The following is a 26,283-nucleotide window of genomic DNA, read 5'->3' as shown; positions in this document are numbered from 1 at the left end:
TTTGGAAGCAAGGATATATAGCATGTATATTTGCCACAAAAGAGGGGCTTTGGCTTTTAAGAGTAATTGTATTTCCTACTCAGAAGAGAGTGCCTCAGGCAGTCCTAAACCAGAGAACCACCACTCCCTTAAGCATCACAGCAGTATTATGTACTTACAATGTATTTTTAAACCAGGTGAAGTGAATTAGGGGGCAGTGCTGATGCCTTGTTTGCCCTGTTTCTTGTTTTCCAGAAGGGATTTAGGATTTTAATTTGAACCCATTTGTAACTGGTGGAACTGGCTCACCTTCCCTAGTCTTCTCTCTCAAAGCTGAAGAAAATACACGTGCTCAGTGCAATTTCCCATTGACATGTGATTTTGGTGCCTAGAGCCCTCAATGATTGGATTTTCTTGGCTTCCTGCATGCTAATGAAATGGCACCCGATACTAACAGTCTGTGACCTTCCACTGAATGTCCCTGGTAGGACTGCAGCTGCAAAAGTCAGCTTGGCAGTAACCCTGGATGTGAAAACTATAAAAGAGATACGCCAAATAAAGAATGTGCTGCTGTCTTTCAGCAATTGAACAAGTAATAGAAAGACTCTAATTCTATAAGCATATCTTATGTATAATTCCCAAAACTAACTAGTTAGCAGCAAGTTCTAATAACAAAAAGCCCCCAACAACCCAAAAAATCCCAACAAAACAAACAAACAGAAAACCCCCAAAAGTAGAGAATATGAATATATGGCAACAAATCCCATCAGAATTTTCCAACAGTAGCACCTCAAGTCCACTCCAAAAATTAATAGTTTGGTAAACATCGAAAAAGTTAAAAGAAGCAGTCTATGCATCTTTCTCAGAAAGAAGAAATAGCTCTTAGAAATAGCTTTATATGTGTCCTTTTTTCCTATGATCACTTCAAGATGAGGGGAAACTCAATATTTTAATAAGCTCTGTCAGACATTTTTAAACCCCAGAAGCAGTTTGGGTTCTGTCCAAGCTAAATATCTGAGCAAGTCTAACAAAGAGCTGAGCTAGTCCACCCACATCCAGGGCTAAGTGTACTGCATTGTTACGTAATTTGATTAACTGTGTGCTCACTAACTACTCAGAGGGCCTGACACTGCTCTGATGTTAGAGATATAAGAGAAATGATTTGGTTTTAACTGGAAAAAAAATTCAGTGACTCCAGGTTAATGTGAGACTTCAGGAAATGAGGATTGCATCCCCAAAAGAAATAAGGAATTAATTTTCCTATAAACATCATAGTCTGTTAGATGTTCAAAAGACAGCATTTTGCTGTGGTGGCTGATAGCACGGGCTTAATAGCTTAAACATTTTTATTTTGACCGAGACAGCACTTTTTTGCATTCTGCAGGGAGGCTGCATGACTTGAATGGATAATGGTTCCTCTGTCCAATCGATCATTTCAAGGCACTCAAAAGAAGTCAGTATGGATGAAATCCCAGCTCAGATTCAGAATCTGTAATGAAGCTGTCACAGTCTGGGGAAGCAGCCTGTTTGTCCGCTGGAAGCACAGTGTCTTCAGAAAAATCTTCCTGCTTGGCTGCCTGTGAGGCCCAGTGACTGCTGCATTTGTCAGAAGTCTGTTCAAATGTGAATTTTGAAATGTGTTTGTGGTACATTCTCTGAGTCAGAGCCACAGCATGAGATCTAGCAGGAACACATGCTCTTAATCATCTAAACCAGCCTAGGGAAGCTATGGGGCAGAGGAAACAGCGGGAGTTTCTAATATGCATCTTATAATCTCATGGACCAGCCTCTCACATCATCCCTGGTGCTCCCTGGGGCTGTCTGCACACCATGGGCAAGGGAACCAAACCCAGCTCTGACATAAACCCTGCTGATTTCTGCAGCATTACCTCAGAGATTAACTTGGCCCAAGCTGAACACATTGAATTGACCTGTTGGGAAAGAATTAAGGATGGGGAAGAAATACTGATGTAAATCTGAAGTTTGTGAGTCTCCTTTACATTGTTAACTGTTCAGTAACAGCTTCTGCACAGTTTCAAAATAAAAAGTAGTCAGAGGCAAGCTCCTTATAGTTATGAGTGTATTTTGTTTTCTCCTTTAGGCCAGTTCAATTAATCAGATGCTTTCATAAGGGCTGGAACAAAAATAAGTTAGAGTGTTTCCATGACAAAAAACAATAAAATGTTATATTTGGCTGCAAAGAGAAAAACCAATAGTTACCACATGAAAAAAGAAGAGGGAAAAGAGAATGGATGGAAAGAATGAATTCAAGGGTGTGGTTCATAAAGAACTGATAGGATGTCTGAGCTGAAAAAAATAGATCTATAAACATCTAGTCTGACCAGAGTACCTGACCCCAAGATAAAGTGGTATTAGATGGCATAGCAGGGCTGCAGGACACTGCCATAAAGCCCATGGTTTTAATCTGTTCTTATCATTTGCTTCTGCCCCGTTAGCTCCATTTAATGTTAACAGTCAGCATTCCAGAGTTATGAGCAACAGAAAGCAGGTTTTATGCAGTTGGTCACTCTCATGACACAGATTTTCTGGGAATAACACTGATCCCTGCTCAGATATAACTTCCAGCAAAGAGAGAGCCTGGCTTTGGCAGAGAATTTAGAACAGTGGTAATACCTGCTTTTTCTGTATATTTAAATGAGAAGACCAGAGCATCTGACTTGGAAGTGCAAGAGATCGACAGTCTTCCTTCCTTTTCAGCTCAGGGCTACATCTTGCTGAGGCAGAATATATTTATAGTTTGTAAAAATATGGTCCATGCTAAAGGAGAAGATGTCATCATTTATGTGTCATAATTTATTCAAAGCAGACATGGTAATATTCCTCTATGAATGTATTTTCAATAGAAGCTATTTAAAAATTATTTCAATTCCTCCATTGTATCCAAAACAATGTCTTCTATTTCCATGAAAAATCTCTAGAAAATATCTGTAAGACCAATTTAAATTTGCTTCTGGATGTTTATAAAAGGAATGCAATTTGATGAGAAAGAAAAAAAGACAGACTATAACAGTGTCATAAAATAAATAGGGAGAAAGATTAAAGGAGAGTGCATTCAACACTTGAGCCACGGGGATAACCTGAGGATTTCACATTAAAAAAAATTAATGTAACTATTATTGCACAGTTTTGGTGAAGCATATGGCAGTCCTGGGATCTTGACATGCAAATGACCGCTTGTTTAAGAGGCATTGTCAAAGGAAAAAGGAGATGTTGCCTTTTACAAGAACAAGTATGCTTCAGACAAATGTGAAAGTCTGAAAGATTCAAGAAACTATGGTATAAAAATGAAGTTAGCAACAAAGGTGTTGCAATGAGAAATAGCTCACAGAATTTTCCTGAATTCACTGCCAGGTCAAAGGGATGAGGGTGTTCCTAAGCAAAAGTTAAATGCATCCAGGAGAGCAAGTTTTGTGATTGCTGAGAAGTATTTATTACAGGACATATTATTTCAGGTATCATACTGAATAGGACATGGAGGGACAGCAGACTGCAGAGCTACCTAAGTACTGATTTTGACTTCCTATTAAAACTGGAAAATTGTTTCATGTGAAAGGAAGCAGGAAGCAGTAGAACTTAACTACTTGGAGATAAGGCAAATGTGAAATCAGGAGAATAACCATGAGAAAAAACAGACTTCAAACCCCAGAGATACTTAGACAAGATACTTTTGGGATGATAATGTGGAACCTTAGTAATCAATGAAACACGTGGTATCAAAAGAACACCAGTAACCATTTTTTTAACACTCTGCAAACTTAAATGTGTGTGTGGTTTTCAGCTTGGAAATAGACAGCTACAGGAAAGAAGGTGACAAGATAAAGCAGCTTCTGAAAATGGCTAGCCATGTTCTTTTTTTTTTCCCTTAGCTAAATCTGAGTCATTACTTGTTCTGCTCAGACTATGTCAATCATGGTATGAATGAATTTTACAACAAAAGCAAGAAAATATGTATGTGGCAAGGTACACAAAGCTCCACTGTGCCTGCAGTTTGGCAGGGGAAGCTTTACGCTGCCAGGCAGGAGCTTTGATCACGCAGCAAGACATGAATCAATTTTCCTCTGTAAGTTGATTTATGTTAGGTTATCTGCCAGCAGATCAGAGGCAGGTGTTGGGAACTGGATGAACCAAGGTCAGGAGACAAGTAACTCAAGCATGCCAGCTCTGAGGGCAGGAAGGGAGGGAGTTCAAGCAGCAAGGCGAGCATCTGTGCATATGAACCAGTATGGTTGGAAAGAAGCAAAACACAGCAACTAAGCTGCAAGTGGCAAAGAAAGGAAACCCAAAACCTAAGGTGAATACCTTGCTCAGGAGCACAGAGCAGCAAACACTCTCTTTAAGCAGTTGGTGTCTGGCAACCCACTCACCTGGTTTTAGACCAGCTACCTTCCCAGTCAAAAAAGTTCTCAAACAAATGTCTTTCAGCCATCTGTACACTTGCTAGATCCTGATGGCTCCTGAGCAACCATCTGCAGATGCAGGTATTGTCCTTGGACTATTCAAGAAATGGTCATCCATAGCAAATTTAGATTTGGAGTCTGTTTAATGGATTCCTCTGGGCAACGGAGGCATAATGGAAGCTTATAGGTAGGTTACCTTTAATCTAGTAATGCTGGGCACACTGAAGATGCAATACAACAGACTTCATCAATACCCAAACCAGCCAGTACAGGTCACCTACTCACAGTCTCTGGTGTCAGAAACGTGACATACAGGAAAACTTGCCAATGCTACTGATGGAGAATTCATGGAACAACTTCCTTACACCCAGATCCTATAGAAGTCAGAATGTGGGAATGGGCAGCAGAGCATAGCTGAGGGTGCTGGATAGAAAGCTGTCTAACTGCATGCTGTATCATGTCACCCAGGAGAAGAGGAGAAGAAAGGCAGCAGCACAGTGGTACAAGTTCTCTTAATCAATCTTTTCCATTCATTACAAAAACATCAAAAAGTCACTCATGTATTAACATTGACAAAAAGTCATAACTAGTGTACCTCCATTAATGATCTCAAATATCTCAAGTGAGAGCAGTTGAGAAATTCTATAATTCCAAACAATTTCTTCCTGAAATGATTTCCTATCCCTTCTTCCTGTACTGGAAGTCGATTCAACTCTTTTAGCTGAGATTGGTCACCTGGTTTCTAACCAACATGAATGAAAAGATGTCATATATAACAGGGTCATCCAGTCCTATGGGTCTCTTAAAGGTCACAATATCCTTAGAGAGGGCCCTTTTCTCCTTTTTCCACCACTAAGTGACTAGGATGTTGCCTCTTCTTTTATATTTCTTTTTTTTTTCGTGTGCGTGTGCGTGTGTGTGCAAAGATTCTTTATAAATTTCATCATTCAGGGTTATAAATCTCCCCACATCCTTGGAAGGCCCTACACAAGGTCTCACCTGAGTTATCCCCTGCAGTGATCTATCATCTTCCTTTACATCAGGAAATTATCTTCATGGTACAGCACCCTACACTTAGTTCTTTGTAAAAGGTGGGGTTTTTAAGACTAAGTTTTTCAAGAGAGTTTTGTCTTCTCTTGTTAGGAAGCACTCTTTGCTTAAGATCATAATTGATAAAAGTATACAGTCACCAAAGACATAAAAGCGAAAAACAATAAGAATGTTGTGGTTTTTGTGACAATACCAGTTGAACATACCTGTAGCCACTGCAGAAAGGGGATATTGTGATAGAATTATTTGTTCTGCATCTTCAGTTCTTGGGATTATATGTTCCAGACAGAAATGAATATAACTTGTGTATTTTAGAGGAGTAAAACTGATGCTCTTACCTCCAAAACATCATAGCTGCAGTTTGGGTGATACTCAATGTCGAATTCCTGAATGGTGAGTTGAATGCTGCTACCAGGTGCTGTGTGGATGTACCAGATGCATTCCCTATTGCTTGGGTACCTGCTGGGGTAGCCAGGGCTGTGAAATGAACCAGAAGGGCCAGAGAGTTCTTCTCCACAACCTGGCAACAAAGCAAAGCAGCCTGTCGGTGAGGAGGTCTGGAAAAACTCCCTGACAGCTCTGATAAGGACAGGCAGTAGCACCCATTTCATCCACAAATGTGTACAGTGGGCTGGAAGGTCTGCCCTGTCACAGGGAAGAGAATGGCAGGCTGGAGCTGTTTCACTGCCTGTGCAGGAAGCACTTCACCTCCTGTTTTGGTACGTTTTGTACCACACCTCAGCGTCTGCTCTCACTGCTGAGACACAGAGGAAAAAAGTGAATTTTTTAAATTGACTTCTAACTTTATCAGTTCAAGAAAGCTAAATCAGATCCAGTCTCAGCTCTTACTGACTTCAAATAATGCAAAAGCTAAGTTATCATAGGGAGGTCTTTCTATTGTTGTAAAAATGCCATTTCCCACTGCTTTAGAAATCATAAAATTAAAGACAATGCAATTTGCCTCAGCCTACTGAGCATGACTACAAGTTGCCAGATCACAGTGGATATTTCTAACACTTGGTGGGTTTATTGTTCTTTTTTTATTCAATTGTAACAGTGCAATTGTTAAACAAGCCATGTTTGAAAAGTTATGTATTTTCTTTTCAGATAAGAATGTATTGTCCTAACACCACTCCCCAGACCCTGGGGTGACGAAGTTCTTACATACTATGAGCTACAAAAACAGTAGCAAAACAATGGATGAAATGCAGGCCCTGGCTTAACAGGACAAAGCAGCTGAACCTCTGAGACTAGTTTTATCATTGCTTTATGGAGATGTGTTAAGTGTAGCACTAGCCTCTCTTTAATGAATTCCTGGGAGAATGCTATTTCTGACTCAGTGCCCAAGTTCAGACATAAACTGAAGGCACAGCAGCCCTCCCAGTGTCAGGGCAGATTTAGATCAGCTATATTAATACTGAAACCTTACCTTTAGAAAAGCCAGTGGTGTGGCTATGTACCTGTCACATGTAGAAAGAAAAAGGATTCTGTGTTTGATCTGATTTTGTGTGTGCCACTCTGCCTTCCAATAGCATATTTTTTTTCTCTTTACATTACAAGCCCCCCAAGTGTTTCATTTAGGCAATAATCTTTAGCTTACACAGAATTTATAGGGTCACTTGAACATTGTAATGCCCTCGCTCCATCAATCTCTTTGGCTTCATCTCCAGAGGAAAGTCACATTGCAAAGCCCCAAAATAGTTAATAAAACCATCTAACAAACCGTGAGCTCTATATTCCCAGAGGAAAATACTGTGGTATGTCAGAAGTGATAAATAACATCTGTATCAGGGCCTTTATTTATAGGAGATACTTTATAAGAGAAATCAAATAAACTACCCCTTTGATCTGCTCAACATATACACACAGATGTGTAAACTCATCAAATCTCTATTCAATCTAAGAAGAATTTGCAATTTGAACAAGATGCCTTTGACCACTGCTCTGCTTTATACCATATTTTCATGAAGCTGTAGATCAAGATCTTCAATAAGTGTAAATATTTTCCTTAGTGTCTTTCATGCCAAACTTGTGGCTGCTAAGTCCCAGAAGCATTTACCATCATCTCTACCATGGGGTCTTTCAGCTTCACACAGAAAACCTGACTTTGACTTCCTCATAGTTGGCTGTAGGGCGACATCTAAATACAGATGTGAAGCCATGCCAGCTAACACTGATCTCTCTCAGTCCATCACACAATATCCACCAGAAAAGCACCTTTTAAACAAAAGAATTCACACTAATCCAGGTAAACCTTTACACAGCTGAAGTTGACTCACAAGTGAATTGGCACAGGCTCAGCTCTTCCTTTTGCCCATCTTGCTGCACATGAAGCAGCCACAGTTGGCTACATCGCCAAGCTACTGGGCATCTCAATTTAGGAACTAAAGAAGTTTTTCAGTGTGTTTTAAACCAATCTTCCCTTTGATCCCTATGGAGAAAAAGGCAGTACACTTCCTTTCTTGAGGCTGTCAGCACAGGTAAGTTAAACCCCCTGAAACTTCAATATCCATGAACATTTCATCAGTGAGATGGAGAGGAAGAAAGCTTCAGTGTAAACCACCATTCCCTTTTTCTCCCAGTGCCATTAAAAGATGGCCTGGTTTTCCTCTAAAGAAACCAGGTTCTTGAGGTTTTACAACTGCGGAAAAAAAGGTGCTGTTGTCAGGGAAGCCTTACAGTGGCACTTGCAGACTTTCTTTCCCCTCAGCAGCTGGAATTACACAGCCACTAAGGACAGACCTCAGGAGGAAAAAGCTTGGGAAACAGAAAGATTTCTCAACAAACAGACTTAATGTCTCTGCTCCTGAGGGGGTGGGAACAGGGATCAGGGGAGTTTCAGCAGGAAAAACAAAGCCAATTGCTATTTATCTCAGCCCAAAGAAAGCTGGAAACATTTTCAAACTTAACAGGCAGTTATGACTCAGCTTCTCCTACTAAGAGTTTCCTGATAGTCACAAAGGAGGTTTTTTTATTTAAACCTGAAACGGCTCAGAAGGGTGGAAAGCTTGTGTGCTCTTCTTTGAGGCACAGATCTTTTTCTTCCATGCAACCCTTGCAGGTAGCATTCAGATTACTCACACTCCCTCTCCAGAGAGGTTTATATTTCCTCTGAGCTTGACCAACATTCTCTGGAAGCACAAGGAGTAAGAGGGTCAAACTGTTTTTAATGTCCCGTTTCTTTTCTTCCAACTAAGTTCCCAGAAAAGGCTTGGGCTTTTTGGTTTTTTGGGGGGTTTTTTTGTTCTTTTTTAATTGAGTGATTCTTTTAAAGTGCTCCAGTAAAATGGAGGTAAACTTTAGGTCTCTGATATTGATTTCTTATAAGTTGTTTGCAAAAAGATCAGAATTACTTGAATTTATGCTTAAGCATTCACTGACTAATGGCTGAAAGAAGAAATCACTGATCTTTGCAAATATGTGAACTTCACATCTGAATTTTTCTGACTGACCAGCATATGCCACAAGAAACCTCCACATCAGAGCAGAAGCACTATCTCTGAACTCTCTGGCCAGCTCCCAGGAGGTCTGTGCATGGTGTTTTTGTTCTTTATAAGGATAAGGTAAAAGTCAATTCTGTTGTGCTTGGCTGAAAATAGAGATGCTAGTTGATTTAAAAAAAATATTTACATAAATACTTAAGAGATTAAGACATATGTTCCCAATTTAAACTTACTGCATTACAATGCCAAAATGAGAAAACTCAAATAATGAACTTTTTTAAATGCTTACGAAACTTTGATTACAAAGTTGCATGAATAATTAATTGCATGATTGCAAACCTCCTCCTAATGTTTGCATTTGTCTGCAAACATCAAATAAAATTTTGATTCTATTCAAATATATGGAATTTGTGCTGTTTACAGCAACAAAGTAAAAAAAATTGGTCTTTAGGGATAAATACAAATGCAGAACCAGAACCTATAAATAGCTGCATTACTTCAGCTCTCATTGAAATAATAGTGAATAATACCAAGCCATTCTGCTCCTAGTGAAACATCTTTAAAAGTTTTTCTCAGCACAGAAATACATGGTCTTGCTGTGTGCTGTGAAATGCAGACAGCTGTACTGTGGAAAAGTTGCTTGCAGCTGAATTGCATACAGCATATGACCAGTTTGTGCCAACCTTCTTGCAGTAATTTTGGACATTTCAGCCCTGCAGTTAAACAGAGAAAAAAATAAGAGAGGGAAGGTACTCTTTTAGTAGTGTAAAGGTCCTGGAATTCCCTTGAAAACTGCTGAAAACTACTACTTAGTCTGGTGTTAGTTGCTAGGAAATCAGACAACAAACAGAAAACTTAGGAAACATATATTTTGTGGTTTTACTTTCCTCTGACTAAAATCTACGTATTCATTGAAGATTTTGCAAGGGATGATTTACAAATCTTTCCATATTACTGCCTGCCTGGTTAGCAGATGGTCTTCATTAACCAAAGAAGAACCCCTATTCTCATTAATAATTATAGGTGAACAGAAATGTTGTAATCTGTGGAAAACTCCCTTATTTGCTAGGTGTTCAGATTTATTCACAGGTATGTTTTAGCCGCATGCTAGAAAAATCTCATCCATCAAGGTTAAAGAGAACTGGCACTGCTCCTGCAAAATCATAGTTAGGGAAAGGAAAGGATACAGAGTTTTCCAGTTGGGGTACTCATGGTGAAACATTTTAGTAAATGTAAGCTGACTCTAACTGCAAGGAGGATGTACTGTAAACATTTGCCTGTATTACAATAATACTTGAGTGAAGTATAATTTGGATTTGATTTTGAAAACTTTTGCTCTCTTGGGTAGGTTTGGTTATAGAATATTGTCTAATGGATGAAGTAGAATAATTTCTGTGATAAGGGTTTATGCAAAAGAGTAAAGATTCAAGTCAGATTCTGTTCTGGGGTTTTTCTGCTTTCTGATTTGTTAATATCAGACCTTGTTCATCCTCAGCCTTAATGTGACAGAAAGACACTGAAAAGGAATAGTCATTTCTGGAAACTGAAAAAATGGCAATTTGTGAAAGGTTGCATAAGAAATAAACAACAGCTATGACTCAGGCTTAGAAAATCTGGACCTCAGCTCCCTTGCTGACATGCAGGGTGATATTCTGTTTAGCAGTCCTAATGGATGCCTGACAAATGTTTCCAGTGAATGGCTTCTGCATCTTCATCTAACCTCTGTTTCTGTAGTGCTTCCCTGAAGAACTAACAAACTGTTTAACATTTGATCTGACACATATACTGACAACATGAAATAGAAAGCAGAATAGTTGGTGCAAATTTGGACTATGCTGAGAAGAGACAATTAAAAGATCTATTGACAATCAAGCAGCCAAATGAGTGAGCTTCCGATGAAATGCAGATGCATATATAAAGCAGTGAGGCCCTACATGCACGTTGCTTAATAAGGTAAGGGACAGTGCTAGGAAATATGTGTCTTCTCAGATATGACAGTTGTCACTGGTGTAATTTTGCACTGAGAGACCTTTGCCCTCTTGCCGCCTGAATTTTTTTTAGGGAAAGCAGCACTCCATCTTTGCAATATCCAGACTCTTATTACAAGTTTGTTCTTTCTCAAAAGGCCAATATATGTCCCATATATATTTGCCTAAACCAGAGTGAAAGCAGAATAAACACCTTGCAGATTCAAGCTTTCTACTGATAAATAATCCTTTTGAGGCCTTGACTGCAGAAGAGAGTGATTAGTGATTTATCCAAATCAATTCTAAATCCATCCTCATCAATGAAACCTCCTTAGAAGAATAGCTATATTTCATAACCACAATAATTTTTAAATTGACTTCTCTGCACTAGAGCTTTCTATCCAAGTTAGAATTACATAGGACACTTTTAAGCATAAGTAACAGCATTCTCCTAAGATCAGTTACTAATTCTGTCTTTGTGTAAGATTTTAGGTTTTCAAAGAAACCACTTTTTAAAGCAGGTTTCCTCAGCAGCTGGAATGATCACATGTAGATGTTTTAAACCAAAACAGTTTTATTTCATCTGTGGCAGGAGGGGCTATTCAAATCACCTATCTATGAGGTAAGCTTTTGTTTTTTTTTTTACTGCCTCACAACTGTGAAAAAGGTGCTGGAAAGAGTGTCTGAAGCAAACAGTATTAGGCACATGGCAAAAAAAAGTGCTGCTCTCTTTACCATCAAAGCACGTGAATGTCCTTGGATATATATCTCATAGAGGCTTCACAAGTGCCAGTTAAGGAGCACATGGACATGGAGAAATAGTTCACAGCAGCTTGAACTCTAGAGCACACATTTGTCACTTGAGCAGGAATAAAAGCTCTTCTCTCAGCAATATATGTAGCTCTGTTATTTTCTTGTCAGGTGAGATGTTACCAGATCTGCATATAGATTCCCCTAGGAATTTGTCCTCAGGGAAGAAGGGACCCAAATGCTTCACTGTGAAATACCCAACTCAAAAGCTGCATCTCCTGATCAGTTCCCCTAAACAAGGAGACTTTTTCCAGTGAAATTTTTTTATGAACTTGAAAGATTTTCAGAAGGGAGAGGTAAATATAGTACCCAAACACAGGGATATATCTAATTTATCCCCTCTACGGCAACCAGGCAATGCAGCCACCAAGAGTAAGAGGAATAGCTGTATTTGTGCATGACACCAACAGAGAAAAGAAAAGGAAATTTTTGGAATGAACAAAAAGATGACAGCTGTGCTCAGCTCCGGAGGAACTTGCACTCACATTGCAAGCTGTCAGAAGTCGCAGCTGTGATGTTCTGAGCCAGCAATGACATTCCCTAAGAGCCAGGCCTACCTGACCCCACAGATCCTGGTCTGCTAATAGACACAGTCCCACATTAGCAGTCTGGGCTCTGTGCAGCATTAGGGTGGAGCTCAGTGTCCAGGAATTAACAGAAGGGCAGTGCTGTCTGACAGAGAAATGAATGTCAGTGAAGCAAAAGACTGCAGAGGGTGGGAAAGGAGGGAGAGCACAAGAGTGTTTACCATGCAGGCAGATTCTGGAAAGCTTTGAGAGCTTTAGAAAAGCAAGTTAACCCAGCACCATGGCTACTGTATGGAACTGATGTCATCTGGCTGTGCATAAAAGCCTCTGCTTTTTCTTCTTTTGTGCAGCTCCAGAATGACGTCAGCCCAAAGCACAAGAAGGTACCTTTGTGCTGGGGCCCTTCCCCTGCTGGCTCCTGCCGCACATCCCACTCCCCAGCATGTCCCTCCCTCACCCAGAAACGCTCCTTCATTCACCCACTGAATGCAAGGCACCTCTGTGGAGCCAGCAGAGCCCTCTGGGAGCCTGCAAGCTCCAGCAGTCTGTGGTAGGAGCAAGAAGCTTCCATTCAAACCGTGTTCAGCACGCCTTAACCTCAGTAACCCGCTGTGGGGCCTCTGCAGCCCCCTTCAGCTGCTTCACCCCACTGCCAAACCTGAATGCTGCAGACTGCTGAGACAGACAGGGCAACTGGGGCCATTTAATTGTTTTCAAGGTTGGAGCCCCTTTGGTGGGATGTACAATGGCATACGATTTAACCTTGTTACAGTCCACAATTGCTGCTAAATAAGCAGAGGGAAAAATATTACATTTGTAGCCTCACAAACACGGTTTGCCGTTGTACAATCGTTAACAGATTTGTTTATAGTTGGCATGCGTGCTTGCCTGTTTAATAAGGCCTGTGACAGTTTTCATGACATGCAAGAACAAGAGAACAAACACCCAAAACACATCCTGGCCAATGTTACTTCATGCAGAGAAATGGGGCACAGGCAGCTGAAAGTGGACACTACCAAAGAAAACAAGTACCACTAAATTAAACTAGAGAGAAGCCTGCACAGAAAACAGAAGTCTATAGAAATGGGGAAAACTGAGGGCTGAATGTTCCAATTAAAAAGCCCAAGTCACTCACAGTTACCCATGACAGCATCTATCTCCTGTTCAGTACAGATATTCTGGACACGCCCCTCATCCCTGTGCCTGCTCCTGGAAATGAAAGCGTATCTCACTAATAGCTCTCAATCTCCAATCAGCTGATCTTTGACTGTGTACATGTGCAGAAACATCCACTGGGAAAGGATGTGAAGAACTATGAGGAAATGCAATGGATTTAGAGCTGTAATGGGTTATTTCTATTTAGATGGCATAGAGTGGCATAAGCTGGAACTCCATTACACATACAGGGAAGGAAACCTACCTTCCCAGAGGAAATGTAGCTAACTTACCATTAACTTGCCATAGCATCTGGAACCCACTCCTAGCATTCAGTCCATCAGAATAAAACTCCACATGAAGGCTGGTCCCTGTAGTGCTCCCTGCCAGTGGAAGAGACTGTCCACAGAAAGTGCCTATCAGGTTGGCTTGTGCATCAGGCCCATCATAGAGCTGAAATGAAATTAAAAAAATATGCCAGTGAGTATAAAGAAGGTCTCAACTTAAGCAGCTCCCCAATGTTTTGTACAGGATTAAAAAAAATAATTAAAAAGAAATAAAAATAAATAAAATTTTTTAAAAAGCAATATGAGCCTGGGGAGTGTGGAAAGGTTTGGGTAAAATGATGAGTAAATACAATGCCAATATGTCTTTAAACCTGGCTTCACACTGTGTGCAGTAGGAAGGGTTTGCTGTTTCTGTTTTGGTGTGTATTGAGGGTTGCTGAGGAAGAAGATAAAGGGCAAGTGGCAATGAACTGAAATAGAAAGAAAAAGAGGACGTAATGGGTCTGATATGCCCATGCACCTAACATGCTGAATGCCTCCAAAGCCCTCGGTGACAACTCTGTTTACATCTTCGTCTGCTTAAGACTGCACTCAGGTGATACGAGAACTGCCTGGGCTTCTGATGGAGAAAATGAAGCAGTCAGCATCACAACAGCCTCCCAGAGTAGCGAGGACAAAACTGAAAACCAGAAGTAAAGCAAATTTTTAAAAACACTAGGAGATTTCATACGTGTTTATTTATGGTTTCATAATCTCATGCTAAAGTCCTGCTGTGGAGGAAAACTGTAGTGAGCCATGCATCTGAAATTTGATTTCCTTATCATACTCTATTTTGTCAATCAGTGTGTTGTCACATGTAGTCTGCAAAGAATAAGGTCTATGATCTCTAGAAAAACAGCAAAGGTTTATTTCTTTGCTCTCCATTCAGATCTCTTTTCTGAATATCTTTGATTCCATTAAGAATTCTGCTATGTTCAGTACTGTATAACTCATACTATGGAAATAGAACATTCCAGCAAATATTGATTGACTATGCTAACTACTAACTTTTGTGTATATTTTCTGGCAGACTCACATATGAGAATAAGTAATTTTTTAAATTAAAAAAAAAATGGGAGCTAGTTCTGCCAGAAGTTAGGGGCATATTGCAGGAATAATTCCAGAGTAACATTCCAATGGCCTATTTCATGACTGGTGACCATCAGTCTAACACAATGAGAAGCTCAGAGCAAGCTAAGCATATTGCAAATTGAGAACTATCACTGTATTTGGTACAGTTTCTCTTGGTGAAATCAGAATAGATTGGAAGTTTCTAATTGCAGACACACTGCTGGTAGTGATTAGATGTGTTTGAAAATAAATATGAAATTGTCCTAAAGATTAGATGTTAATATCTTGAATATCAGTGTGTATTTTTTCCACATGTAAAATTTGAAGAACTGCCTGATAGATGAGCTGTCCCATGCCCAGCATTAGTTATGACCTTCTTCCAAGCCAGGGTGAGAGCTTTATGCATTCTTTCAAGGCATAAATTCATCAAAATGAAATCAAGTCAGATCCAATCAGATTTTCTAATAGTACTTCCTTTGACAAATTTGTGGTGTGTACTACTAATATTTCTGTGGCTTCAAGCCATGAAATCTTACACCAGAAAAATATGAATGGTGAAGTATGAATCAATGTGGAGATCACTCTGAATAGGAGCTAAAACTATGCCAAGATATATATTCAGAATGTACTGTTAGCTCTAGTGCTTACAAGTGAAAACCCATTCTACAGAACTATGGACTAAATCATACCCAGAAACTTCCAAATCAAAACAAAAGCTTCATGCGTCTCCTGCAATGTGATTCATCAAGGGAGCATTATTTTTATCTAAGACAGAGAGTGCCACTTCTATGTCATTTCCTCTGAAAACAGTCCATCAGTTTTTGTAGACACAAAGCATGGTTACTATGGCAATGCCTTCATGCCGTGCTGCCCTGTGGGTTTGAGTTCAGAGCAGCATTTCGCAGGGAATTTGAGTGCCTGGCCAGCTGTAACTCATTGAGAGAGGCACAACCACCACTGCTAGAATTACAGCTGGGTTTTTTGAGCTGTCTTTCATTTCTAAATGAAGGGAACAGCTGTGTGTTTTCACAGGGCATTTTGAACTTCTCAAACCACCTTTTGCTCTCACACAAACACAGGCAAGTGAAACTGAAGCTGAACACAGCTCTCATGAGCCGTAATTTCTCTCCTGATCTCTGAGATAATATTTCGTGTGTCAGGTCCTGCTTTGTCAGCTGTGTTATCTTAAACTGCTGCAAATCGAGGGAAGGTTCTTCTGTAGTCTATGAGGCAAGATACTCCTTATGATTGTGCAAGAAAATTGGATTTTGGGGTGGTGTATTAGTCACTCCTGCACCATACTGACTCCAGGAACTGGTGATTTGACTCCCCATTGGGAAGAAAGTGCTTGTTCCCCTTCTGTGTATATATTGGTTTTGTAATATATTTATTTGTTCAGGCCTTTTAGCCTCCACCAGAAAACCCAAGTCCTTCATAATAATTTTGGCAGACAATTCAACTGGCAAAACATGTAAACACCTGCAACACACATTCAGATCCTCAGCCTCTCCTTTTCTGCCAAAGCAATTGCCCAGCAGCAAGCAGAACACTCCATTTCATCAGCCTGCACTCTGGAACTGGGTCCAGGTGGGGATGTCCTACATTCAAATGAATTATTAGGCACAGCTCATTAACTATTAGAAGAAACTCCTTACCATGCTCCCTAGGAACAAGTGTATAGGTTGACACGGAGGTAAAAAGGGGAGGTACCAGTTCTCTAAAGGATGAATCAACCAGTGTGACTGCCCCACAGTGAAGTGGCAGCTAAAAACCATCTGCTGTACATTAGAACAGGGTTGGGAAAGCAGGACTAGCAAAAGCAACATGAAGGATTTGGCTTGGGTAGCTCTCCTAGGGGGACATCATGGTCACCAGTATTGCATTTTGGCTTTTCTGACTCTCCAGCCTGGAAATATGTCACTAACACCGATAATGATGCCCTGGAGGCCACAGCTGTTCACTTCACTTTGGAAGAGCAAAGCAAAAGGGCATGACCTGTGTCACAGAAAAGCTCATTACCAGAACTGGAGCAGGGGTTCAAGGACCAAGCTGACTGGAAAATAAGGTTTCCTCTACTTGGAAGAAATAAAGATCTATAAAAAAATGGGGAAAATAAACTTGGAATGTGTTCCATTTGGACATACTTGAGGTAGGGACAATTTTCTAGCTGAGTGCCTTGTCAAGCTTATTCTGTCTTGCAAAAGTGAGCCTTTCAGACTGATACTGACTCCATCTGTTCAGTTTTCCTGGCAGAAAACTAGGGGATGGGGAGCAGGGGGGTGGAGGAATGGGATGGATTGTTAGGGAAAAATATCAGTTTTCTCCCAGAGAATGTTATTTCTATGAAAAGGCATGGGTTTGTTTTTTTAGGAGACATTGCAGAGGAAAAGCCCATGCCTAATCAGCTCTGAAAAAAGCTCCCTACATACAATAGTTAGTCATAACACATAGTCTTGATCAAGAAGTGATAGTCTTCAAAAACAAACTTTCAGTTTTATATGAGCAGAAAATCTATCCTATGAATACTGACAGTTCTCTTTTATTGTACTGTAAATAGTACTGTCATCAGATTCATGAATTCATCTTAATAATGAGCAATTATATTAATAACTGTCTCCAACTGAGTCTTGAACTACGTGCTATCAGAAAACCTTTATACAGGGACTAGCAGCAACAGTCCTGGCTGTAATTGCAGAACTCAGGAAAGGAGGCATTGTCTTGGATCAGACCAACAGAGCCATGAGTGTCCCACCCATGGCCAGAGGCTCTGAGACAGTCTGACACATGCAAGTATCCCTTTCCTCTTAGAAGTGAGAAAGCTGATATGGGATTGTTTGGATCTAAACACCAGAGGCAGTGATTACAGGTTTCTGAGTAGCTCTTCCTGAAAGGAAATGAAAGGAAAAGAAACTTTGGAAAGGAAATTTTGATGGCATTGCCACAAATATATTACGAGAAAAAAAAAGAAGCAAAAACCCGACAATATAATCTTCATGCAAGTAACAGAATGCTCTCTAAAGAGAGATCACTATTAATTGTTAAAACAAGAATTAACACAAACAAAAATAATTAATTTCCAAACAACACATTTCCTTCCAGGAAGAATAGAGTGCAAACTTAAGAATCTGCAGGTCTGTCAGCCAGAGGAAAACCCAAACAAATGAAAGCTCCAGGATGTGGCTCAATGTGCCAGCTGAGCACCGCAATGACATTGTTTCACAGAAACAAAGGCAGCTTAAGACTTAGAGTGACTGACTGCATGGAGCCTTGACACTTCTGCACAAACAGAACAAAATAAGCTTATGTTTGTGCCTGGATGATAAGAGTTTACAATTACCACTAGAAAAAGGCCCTCCTTAAGAACTCATTCTAATTAATATTTTAATATGGTTACTTAAATACATTTATGCCCTAGATGATTATGATAAAAGCCCTTGCTCTGACCACCACAGGCACCTTTCTTGTCTCCATGCAATAATACACTTTCATTAACGGACCATTTTATTCCATAGTACAGTGGAATTTGACATTAGGCATCACTGAGACATGTAGTCATACTAGTTAATTTTGCTGGGATTTAGTTAACATATGGAAATAAATAAATGTCTAGTTTTTTAACAGTAAGACTTTTATCTAAGCCTGCATTTTGTCTTGTAACCTGAGCCTGAAATAATCGGAGCCCTTTGAAAATTTCAAGCAATTTTGAAGTCCACATTACACTGGAATGATTTTTTTTTTAAATAGTTTTTCACCTCTTGCATTAGCACTTACTTCCTTCTCAAAGAAAACAAAGCTTTTTAACTACAGTCATATCTGCTCATTCCTGCCTTTCTAGGGATGGATTTCTAGGATTTTTTTTCTAGAATTTCTAGGATTATTTATTCAAATTATATGAAACCAACATTTTTTGTTAGCATTGAATGGATTATAAGAATGTAAGAAATGCAGGGTGTGTCTTTGAATTAAATTTTAAAATTGTTTTCGATACAGGAGTAGGAAATAACTGCTGCAGAAGAAAGAAATGCCTAGGAGACATCCAGCTAGTTTGTACATCCCAAGATCTGCACTCAAAACCTTATTTGTTCAGCATGCCATTCTAAATCTCCAAAGCTCTGCTGGGAAGGCACCTCCTCCCAGTCCGCATCCTGTGCTGGACAGAATCCAGATGGATCACTAAAGTGTCTCTGCAGTTTTTGCTGACCAAGGCACTGCCTGGGGATCCACGCCTTTGTGGCAGTGGGATCACGTTCCTGGTGATGAGGCTGTTGCTATTTTGGTGGAGTGAATGCTGTCTTCAAAGCAGAAATTGAGGTGGTTCCTCTGCAGCGAGAATCCACTCATGGTGGAGGGAACAGGACTGCTTTTGAGCTTGAGACAATAATATTTCCAAAGTTATTCTTCAGCAGAAATCTGCGTGAAAAGCTCCTTACAAAGGGAGAGGCTGTGCCTGAGGGAAGGAGAAGTGTGCCTGCTCTGAAAAGCCCCGGGTGGTCTGAGCAGTTTTCAGCGCTGCTGACTTGTGCCCAGGGCTGTGCTTCTCCTCCTGTGCTTTGCCAACCAGATGAACTGAACTGCAATGGAAGGAGCATCACACTGACACCATAAAGGGCCAGAGAGGGCAGGAAGGGCTGTAGGAATTCCCCCTTATTTGAGAAAATTTGCATCATGCATATTTATGGAGACTGTGGAGAGTTGCAGCCTGGTCTCAGCAAATGGAGGCAGAAGAGAAATATTCCTGCCTCTAAGGCTTTCAGGCTTGCTTATAGGAACAATGCAGGGGGTCCACATGACCTTCCTCAAAGTCCAGTGTGTTTTTTTTCTGAGGTCCTTTGATCAGGGCAAGTTTTGACTGCTTTAAATAGAATTTCTCCAGCCCCAATGTAACTTTTATATTGTGAGTCTGTGCTGAATGTGATAAGCAGATAATCTCACAGATAACGGCCAGACTCTCCAGCAAAATCTAGAATACAGAAGAAGAGCAGAGGAAACAAGAACCCAGCTGCAACTAGATGAGTCCCAAATATTCTTTCTCCAACAAGGGGCATGCACATTACCATCATGTGGTGGTATTTCACAGTAATTTCTTTGTACTATGCTTTTTTCTGAAGGAACAGGCTAAGTCACATTGCTATGAGCTGGCAGGGTGTGGAAAACGCCAAGTCCATGAAGGTCTGACTCATTTTGTGAGTCCAAAAGAGGAGTCTGTGCTGACTTCACTTGTGGTTCTTGTCATCTGAGATTCCTGTAGGCACCAGGCAACCCTGCCATCACTACAAATTTAGCTGTTGTGAGGGGTCGAGGGTTTTGCGTGCGTTTGTAATTTTGCTTCTACATAATCTTTCAGACAGCAAAACCAAAGTGTACTTTGATTCTGGCAATGTAGGCAATTAGAAAAACAAAAAAATGGAGCCCTGAGCTGGTCTTTTTTAGGGTGGACAGCTTTTTGGCCTGACTCTCTCCTTTTAAATATCCAGATCTCTCATTGAAAATCAGTGCATGGGTTAAGATTTCACTGTATACCAATGGTGAAGCCTGGCACAGAAACCTGAGAAGAATTGTCACGTTTATCCTTACAGTCTCACACTGAAGGATTTCTTGTGGAGGCCCATAACTGCCTGAAGGAATTCAGGGATGTGTGCTGTGCTGCCAGCTTGCATGATAATATGTTAATGGATAGCACTGCAGCCTGGCCAGCAGGCTGTGATTTGATGTCTGGGTGCAGGACCTGGGTGGGTATATTTCATAAATCATCTGCTTCTCCAGGGAGATGTACTACCAGGGACATTTTGTAAATCAATTCACAGCCATAAGAAAAGACATTCCCTGTGCTTGAAGAATTCCAGCAGCACTTTAGAAAGACAAACTCATAAATAAAATGTAATAATGGTAATCTTCTAATATAGTTTAAGCATATTTAGTAATCACAAGAGGGCGTAAAACTAGAAATAGGGTAAAATATTTTTATGTTAAGCTAATAAAAAAAGAGGATGACCAGATGAGTGCGAGCGACAATTATCTAATTCAGTATTCCCAGATGGAGAAAAAGGATATTATGGCACATCCCTGGAATGCTACTGTGGTTTAGAAAAAGAGGGGGAAAGACATATCCTGCTACCAACAGAAGGAAATGAAGCAGTTCTCAGGAGCAGATGCCATATTAATTACTGTATTCATTAGATAATATTCCTCATAAAATCATGCAAGGGTATTTTAACCACTTTGAGCCTAGTTGCTGAAACAGGCAGTGCTCTGGTCCAAAGTGGAACCCTGTCCTGGCCTGCAGCAGAACAAAGGCATTTGTTTTTATCAGGCAGTTGTTTGCCCTCATAAGATGTTCTTCTGCATTAACCCAGTGAAAATTCCAACATTGACAGTAGATGCGCAGACCAAAGGAGTGAAACTTGGACAGAGAGCTCTCGATCTTGCTGCCTGACAGAATTTTGCTATCAGGCTGCTGGCATCTTGCAAAAGGCTGGGCAAGGTCTGTCCTTGCCCTGGTTCTGCCCAGGACAGGGTTAACTTTTTGTAGTAGGTGGGAGGGGGCATGGCCGGACATAGGGGTTGTTCTGTACTACCTCACTTCATTGCCAGTGGACAGGGCCAGGAAGAAGGGGCTCCTTGTGACCTAGAAAACCTGGCAGAGGGAGCTGTCAGGTATTGGCTATTACAGTTTGGGGTCTTTTTTGCCTGTATGAATAATTTCTTTTCTTTTACCTCAGTCATTATTATTGTTGCTGATACTGTTAATTTTCTTATCTCAACCCTTGATCTTTGCCTTTTGTGCCTCCAATTGGAGGGGGAAAGAGGAGGAGTTCATGGCTTTAGTGAGAGTACTAAACTGGAGAATATCATTCCTAAACCATGACATCCCTGCAATTAATAAAAGCAGATGCTAAACAGACTGGTCATCAAGGGAGGGAAGTACTTTCTGAGTGGAATAACATGGAGGGACATTGTCACTGAAAGACAGAATGATCAGTGGTTTTCAAATAATATTTTCTTGTATAAGGAAGGACTCCTGAAGGCAGGACTCTGATCTTCAGGGCAGAAAAACCATGACATTCTCCCTACTTTGCCTCCCCAGAGATTATGTTCTGCCATACCAAATAAGAAGGTAATTCATCACCTTAAGGGGGGAGTTAAAGATATGCTTGTTCAGCTAATAATCTGATGAATGTAGAGGAAAGAATGACATTTCTGTGGCATTGCCTGTAATATCTCGGTAGTTACAGCCCATGACTCCTCTAGAAAGACTAATGTCAGGTTATTTAGCCAAAGTACAGCAAGTAGTATAAGTTAAATCCAATCTAATTTCAGTTAGTGTAGCACCACCAGTAAACAGTCTGCTATTTGATATGCCTTGTATCTTATTATTGTCACTTCATGTCTTTATCAGAAGCGATTACTCTCATATTCTTGCAACTTCACTGCAAAACTCCTTCCAAAATGTCACACATCCTATGAGCATTACTAGCAATGAGCCAACATCCTCTGACAGGACATGAAACACAGCACAGTGCTCATTTGCTGGGAAAGTGCTCATATGAGATTCATGCTAGAGACTGGCATCATAAAAACCTGCAGTTTTGCTTCCCTCCCACATTGCCCCTTCTCAGTTTCTGGCACCTACACACGGAGGCAGAGAATTGCCACAAAGTCAAAAGAACAGAGTTTTTTCCTTCCTACTTGACACAGGTATAAATAGTTGTATATGCTGAAGTGGTGGAGATACAGGTCCTGCCCAGACCAGACCAAGCTGGAGTCACCCAATGCTCCCTGCAGAGAGAGAATGCAGCTCACCATGAGTAACACCCGCCAGCTGCTGGAATGGTGGCCTAGCTGACAAGAAGCATCCCATGATCAAAGGAGAAAAGGAAACAGGTAACACAATACACAGCTGACTTCTCCTTGTACAGATGTCACTGCATTTCAGTCTGGAAGAACTGTACTGAACTTACTTGTACTCACTGGACATCTGACTATATTTTTCCTGCCCTTAATGTGAAAGAGTTATTTGCTCTATACCATGATAATATCTTTGGTAACCAAAAATCACTAGGAATACCCCTGTGTGTAGAAGTTTTTGGTTTTGACATTACACATACAACTTCTGACTCATAAGTGGACTAAGCCAGGGAGCAAATAGCTAATTAACTGTGTATATCTGACTGAATTAGTCATGAAGCAAAATGCTCTTTTTATGTGGATTTGGGTCAGAGTGGAAGAACTGGCCCTGTATGGAGACTGGGACCAAAACTGTTGTGTCCAGCAGGCAAGGTCCAGCAGTACTCAGGAAAACAGCTTGCTCAGTCTAGCTGTCCCCACCCCACCAAGCACCATGATTTTCCCCTTCAGAATTCAGAAAGATTTAAAAAAAATTATAGCTTTAGTTTGAGACTGAAAAAATATGTCCACACATCCATAAATCTGTTTCTCACATCAACTTTTAAAAACAGCTCCACTACTTTTGGGTTTTTTTTTGCATTTTGCCATTTCTTGACTCTAGTTTGCCAAGATAGGTTATGTCTCTGCCATAACACCTCTGCAACGTTTAGTCTTGTCCTTGTGCATCATATACCACTTTTTCTTACTCCTTCTGCCACTACAACTGTGATCATCACCTAATCCAACCTAACAGCTAACTCCTGTCCTTCCTGTCCCCAGCCTCCCAGCAAGTAGGAGGAAATATTGCCACCAAGCCTGCCATCTGCTAGCTGTCATGGAGCAACATGCTGCTACTGTCAGAGCTGCCACAGAGCTAAGAAGACAAAGAGAGTGTTGCTATCTGCTGTAAGGGCCTGAGGTGGGAGAGCTGCTGCCACAAACCCAAAACCAGATGGGGAAAGGGACACTTAAAAGCTCCCAGGGAAAAAGCACTTGATCAGCACCAGTGGCTGCTCTGGTTCATGAGTGTAGCTACATGGAAAGTGTCTGAGCAGCAGCTTCCCATTTCCTTCAAGACAATGGGGAGGGACTCTGGCATATGGTCCCTGCATCACCTGCTTAGGCTATAGTGAACAGGTTTATGTCTCTATTATACTCATCAAGAGCATCAGATCTTCCCCCTCTCAGACCTTGCTGCAATATAGGAATCTCAAAACTGACAAGTGACAGAAAAATAATTTATTTTAGCTGATGCGTATGAGGTTTCTTTTAATTATCGGTTTTTTCCCAAATTTGCAACAGTATCAGACTGCACATGGATTTCAAACAGAAAAGTCCCAAATATCTACAGTCTGCTTAGAAAGTGAACTGTACACTTGTTCCAGATGATTCCCCCTTTCCCCTACACCACAGCCCATTCCCAGCCTTGCCAATATTTCCCCTTTCGCAAGATGCAGGGTGGGAGCAAACACTGTTCAATTCCCTGGCTCTCTTTTTACACTATGGCACACATTTGTGCAGCATGCAACAACCAAATGAGAACATCTTTTCCAAGTGGCATTTCTTAATGGCATTTGGAGAAAGATTTGTAAGTAACGTTACATGAATTGCGAATAAAAGCCTCCTTAGCACACTTCCATGACTTTATTTTCCTGTTTTTTCTTTTTTTATACCTCTTTCAGTCTGTATTTTCTTTGATTGAAAGCACTGAAAAATTGCTAAGCAAAGAGTGCTCCTGTCTCCAGTATGTTTTATTTCTGTTCTTTTAAGTGCTTTGGATCAGGTCCTTGCCCCTGGCACTATTCCTCCACCCTTGACTTATGTCTAGAATAGTGTCTTCTGGCAAGTTTCTTGCTCCTCACAGGCTTGTTACTGTGTGCAGGGCTCCTGCTTTCCATGGGTCAAGGCCTTAGGCATCTGGCCTCTCCACTTGGCTCCAATATTTCTTTTTCAGCCTCCTCACAAAAAAAACCCCAGGGCTTAATAGTTAGTTCTCAATACAGTGCTCCCTTGTTTGTTTTCTTTACATGTCTATTCTTTCTTTCCATTCCTGGCCACAGAGAGAAGAAAGCTGGAAGAACATCACTTTTCCCAATTTACTACCAATGTTGAGCTGTGAAAGCTGCCATAGTAATGAGGCAGAGGGAGTGAGGGAGGACATCTAGAAGGAACAGATTAGGCCACCAACCAGGCTGTTGCTGAACCTTCTGCAATACCCAGGTGTAAATACCCCCAGAAATACAGGTACTATTTCATAGTCCTTTCCCTGGCTGTAAGTAGTCTTCTCTAAAGTTTCTCTAAATGTCAGTTCTCTTGTGCAAAAACCTAAGTGGAGCACAGAGGCTACATGCTGGCATCCTGTACAAGGGTGAGATCTGAAGGGTGAATTAGTCCAGCATAATGGCAAAATTGTAGGCAGGAGAATATAATCCACATGACTACCCTCTACATGCTACAGTACGAAGTACAAAATTGAGAGAAATTAACATTTCTGTTTTCTTACAAAATTTTGAGAAAAAATTTTTTTGTCCTTGTAATTTTTTTTGGAGGAAATGAAAATAAAGGGTACTTGGTTTTCAATGGACTCTATGGCTTCATTTGCCTAAAAATGTCACATTTTGTTTGTAGGTGCATTAATTTTGTTTTAGTCCCTTTAACGATGCAGATGAATTATGAAAAGTATAAACAGGAGACACAGCAACCCTCTCTTTAGAAATGTAGACATTTATCAAAGTTTTTGAACATTCTTCACGCCTTCTCAGATAAAAACAAGAGGAAAATAATTGGGCTCACTGCCTTTTTCCATTTACTAATCTCAGGATTTCCCCTTCCTTGCATGAAGCTGGAATCATGACATCTCACTTTTCCCATAAAAGCCAGGGCATCTCATCTAAGGGGGAAGTGAGACTGTACCAAACCTAGGCACCTGGGAGTGATTCACCCTGTCAGAGGCACACACCTGCCTTAAGGTAGCAATGCTTCACTCCCTACTGATCACTGAGAAAACAGGGCTAAACAGTTTGGACATAATGCTTGAGCTTTAGTAGTAACATTTAGATAAGATAAATTTCCCCTTGTTCTTCTGCAATCTTATTCTTTTTCTTTATTCTTAAAGACTTGATTTTTCTTGTTTCTAGAATGTGGGCACATACCTTCAAGAAGTCACGATCACAGTCAGATCCACCTTCTAAATCAAAGGCTGTGAAGCTATAGTTGAGAGTGTTCCCCTTGGTGGTTTGGATAGTCCAGTTGCAGTGCTCATTTAATGGGTAATTATTTGGATAATTTAAACTTTCCAATATGCCATGGCTACGATTAACAGTCAGCACATCATGGCAAACTGAAAAAAAAGTGGTAATAGATTATTTTGATTATTTTTGTACAGTTATTAATTCAATATCTCAAAGATTACTAATTGAAGTTACTGATAGCATTACAAGGTGAGAAATATTTTTATTCAGATTACAGAAGCAATGAAAAAAGAGAATGGTGACGTATTGAAGAACATATTTTATATGTTTCAACCAAAATTTTGACTATTCAAACTTGAATCTTTCAGCATTATTATGGCTTCCTTTAGAAATGTACCCTGCAATTTGAAACAATTTGGGAAGGTGCTCAACAAATATTAACTAACAGATAAAAGTGGTTTA

General features: G+C 40.4%; 1 protein-coding gene across 1 annotated transcript in view; it reads right to left on the bottom strand.

The window, feature by feature from the left end:
• The window catches only part of CUBN (cubilin), a 152,972-nt gene that overhangs the window by 78,428 nt on the left and 48,261 nt on the right, over positions 1-26,283 (bottom strand). The window contains exons 26-28 of the mRNA XM_033076268.1: positions 25,783-25,970; positions 13,643-13,802; positions 5,786-5,967 (exon numbers count right to left, since the gene is read on the bottom strand). Of these exons, the coding sequence (XP_032932159.1) occupies positions 5,786-5,967; positions 13,643-13,802; positions 25,783-25,970 (530 nt within the window). The remainder of the gene's footprint in view (positions 1-5,785; positions 5,968-13,642; positions 13,803-25,782; positions 25,971-26,283) is intronic.

The sequence above is a fragment of the Catharus ustulatus genome, chromosome 1 (genome assembly GCF_009819885.2).
Source record: "Catharus ustulatus isolate bCatUst1 chromosome 1, bCatUst1.pri.v2, whole genome shotgun sequence".
Classification (NCBI taxonomy): Eukaryota; Metazoa; Chordata; class Aves; order Passeriformes; family Turdidae; genus Catharus; species Catharus ustulatus.
The sequence above is the reverse complement of the archived record's forward strand: the minus strand, read 5'-3'. Positions and strand labels throughout refer to the sequence as shown.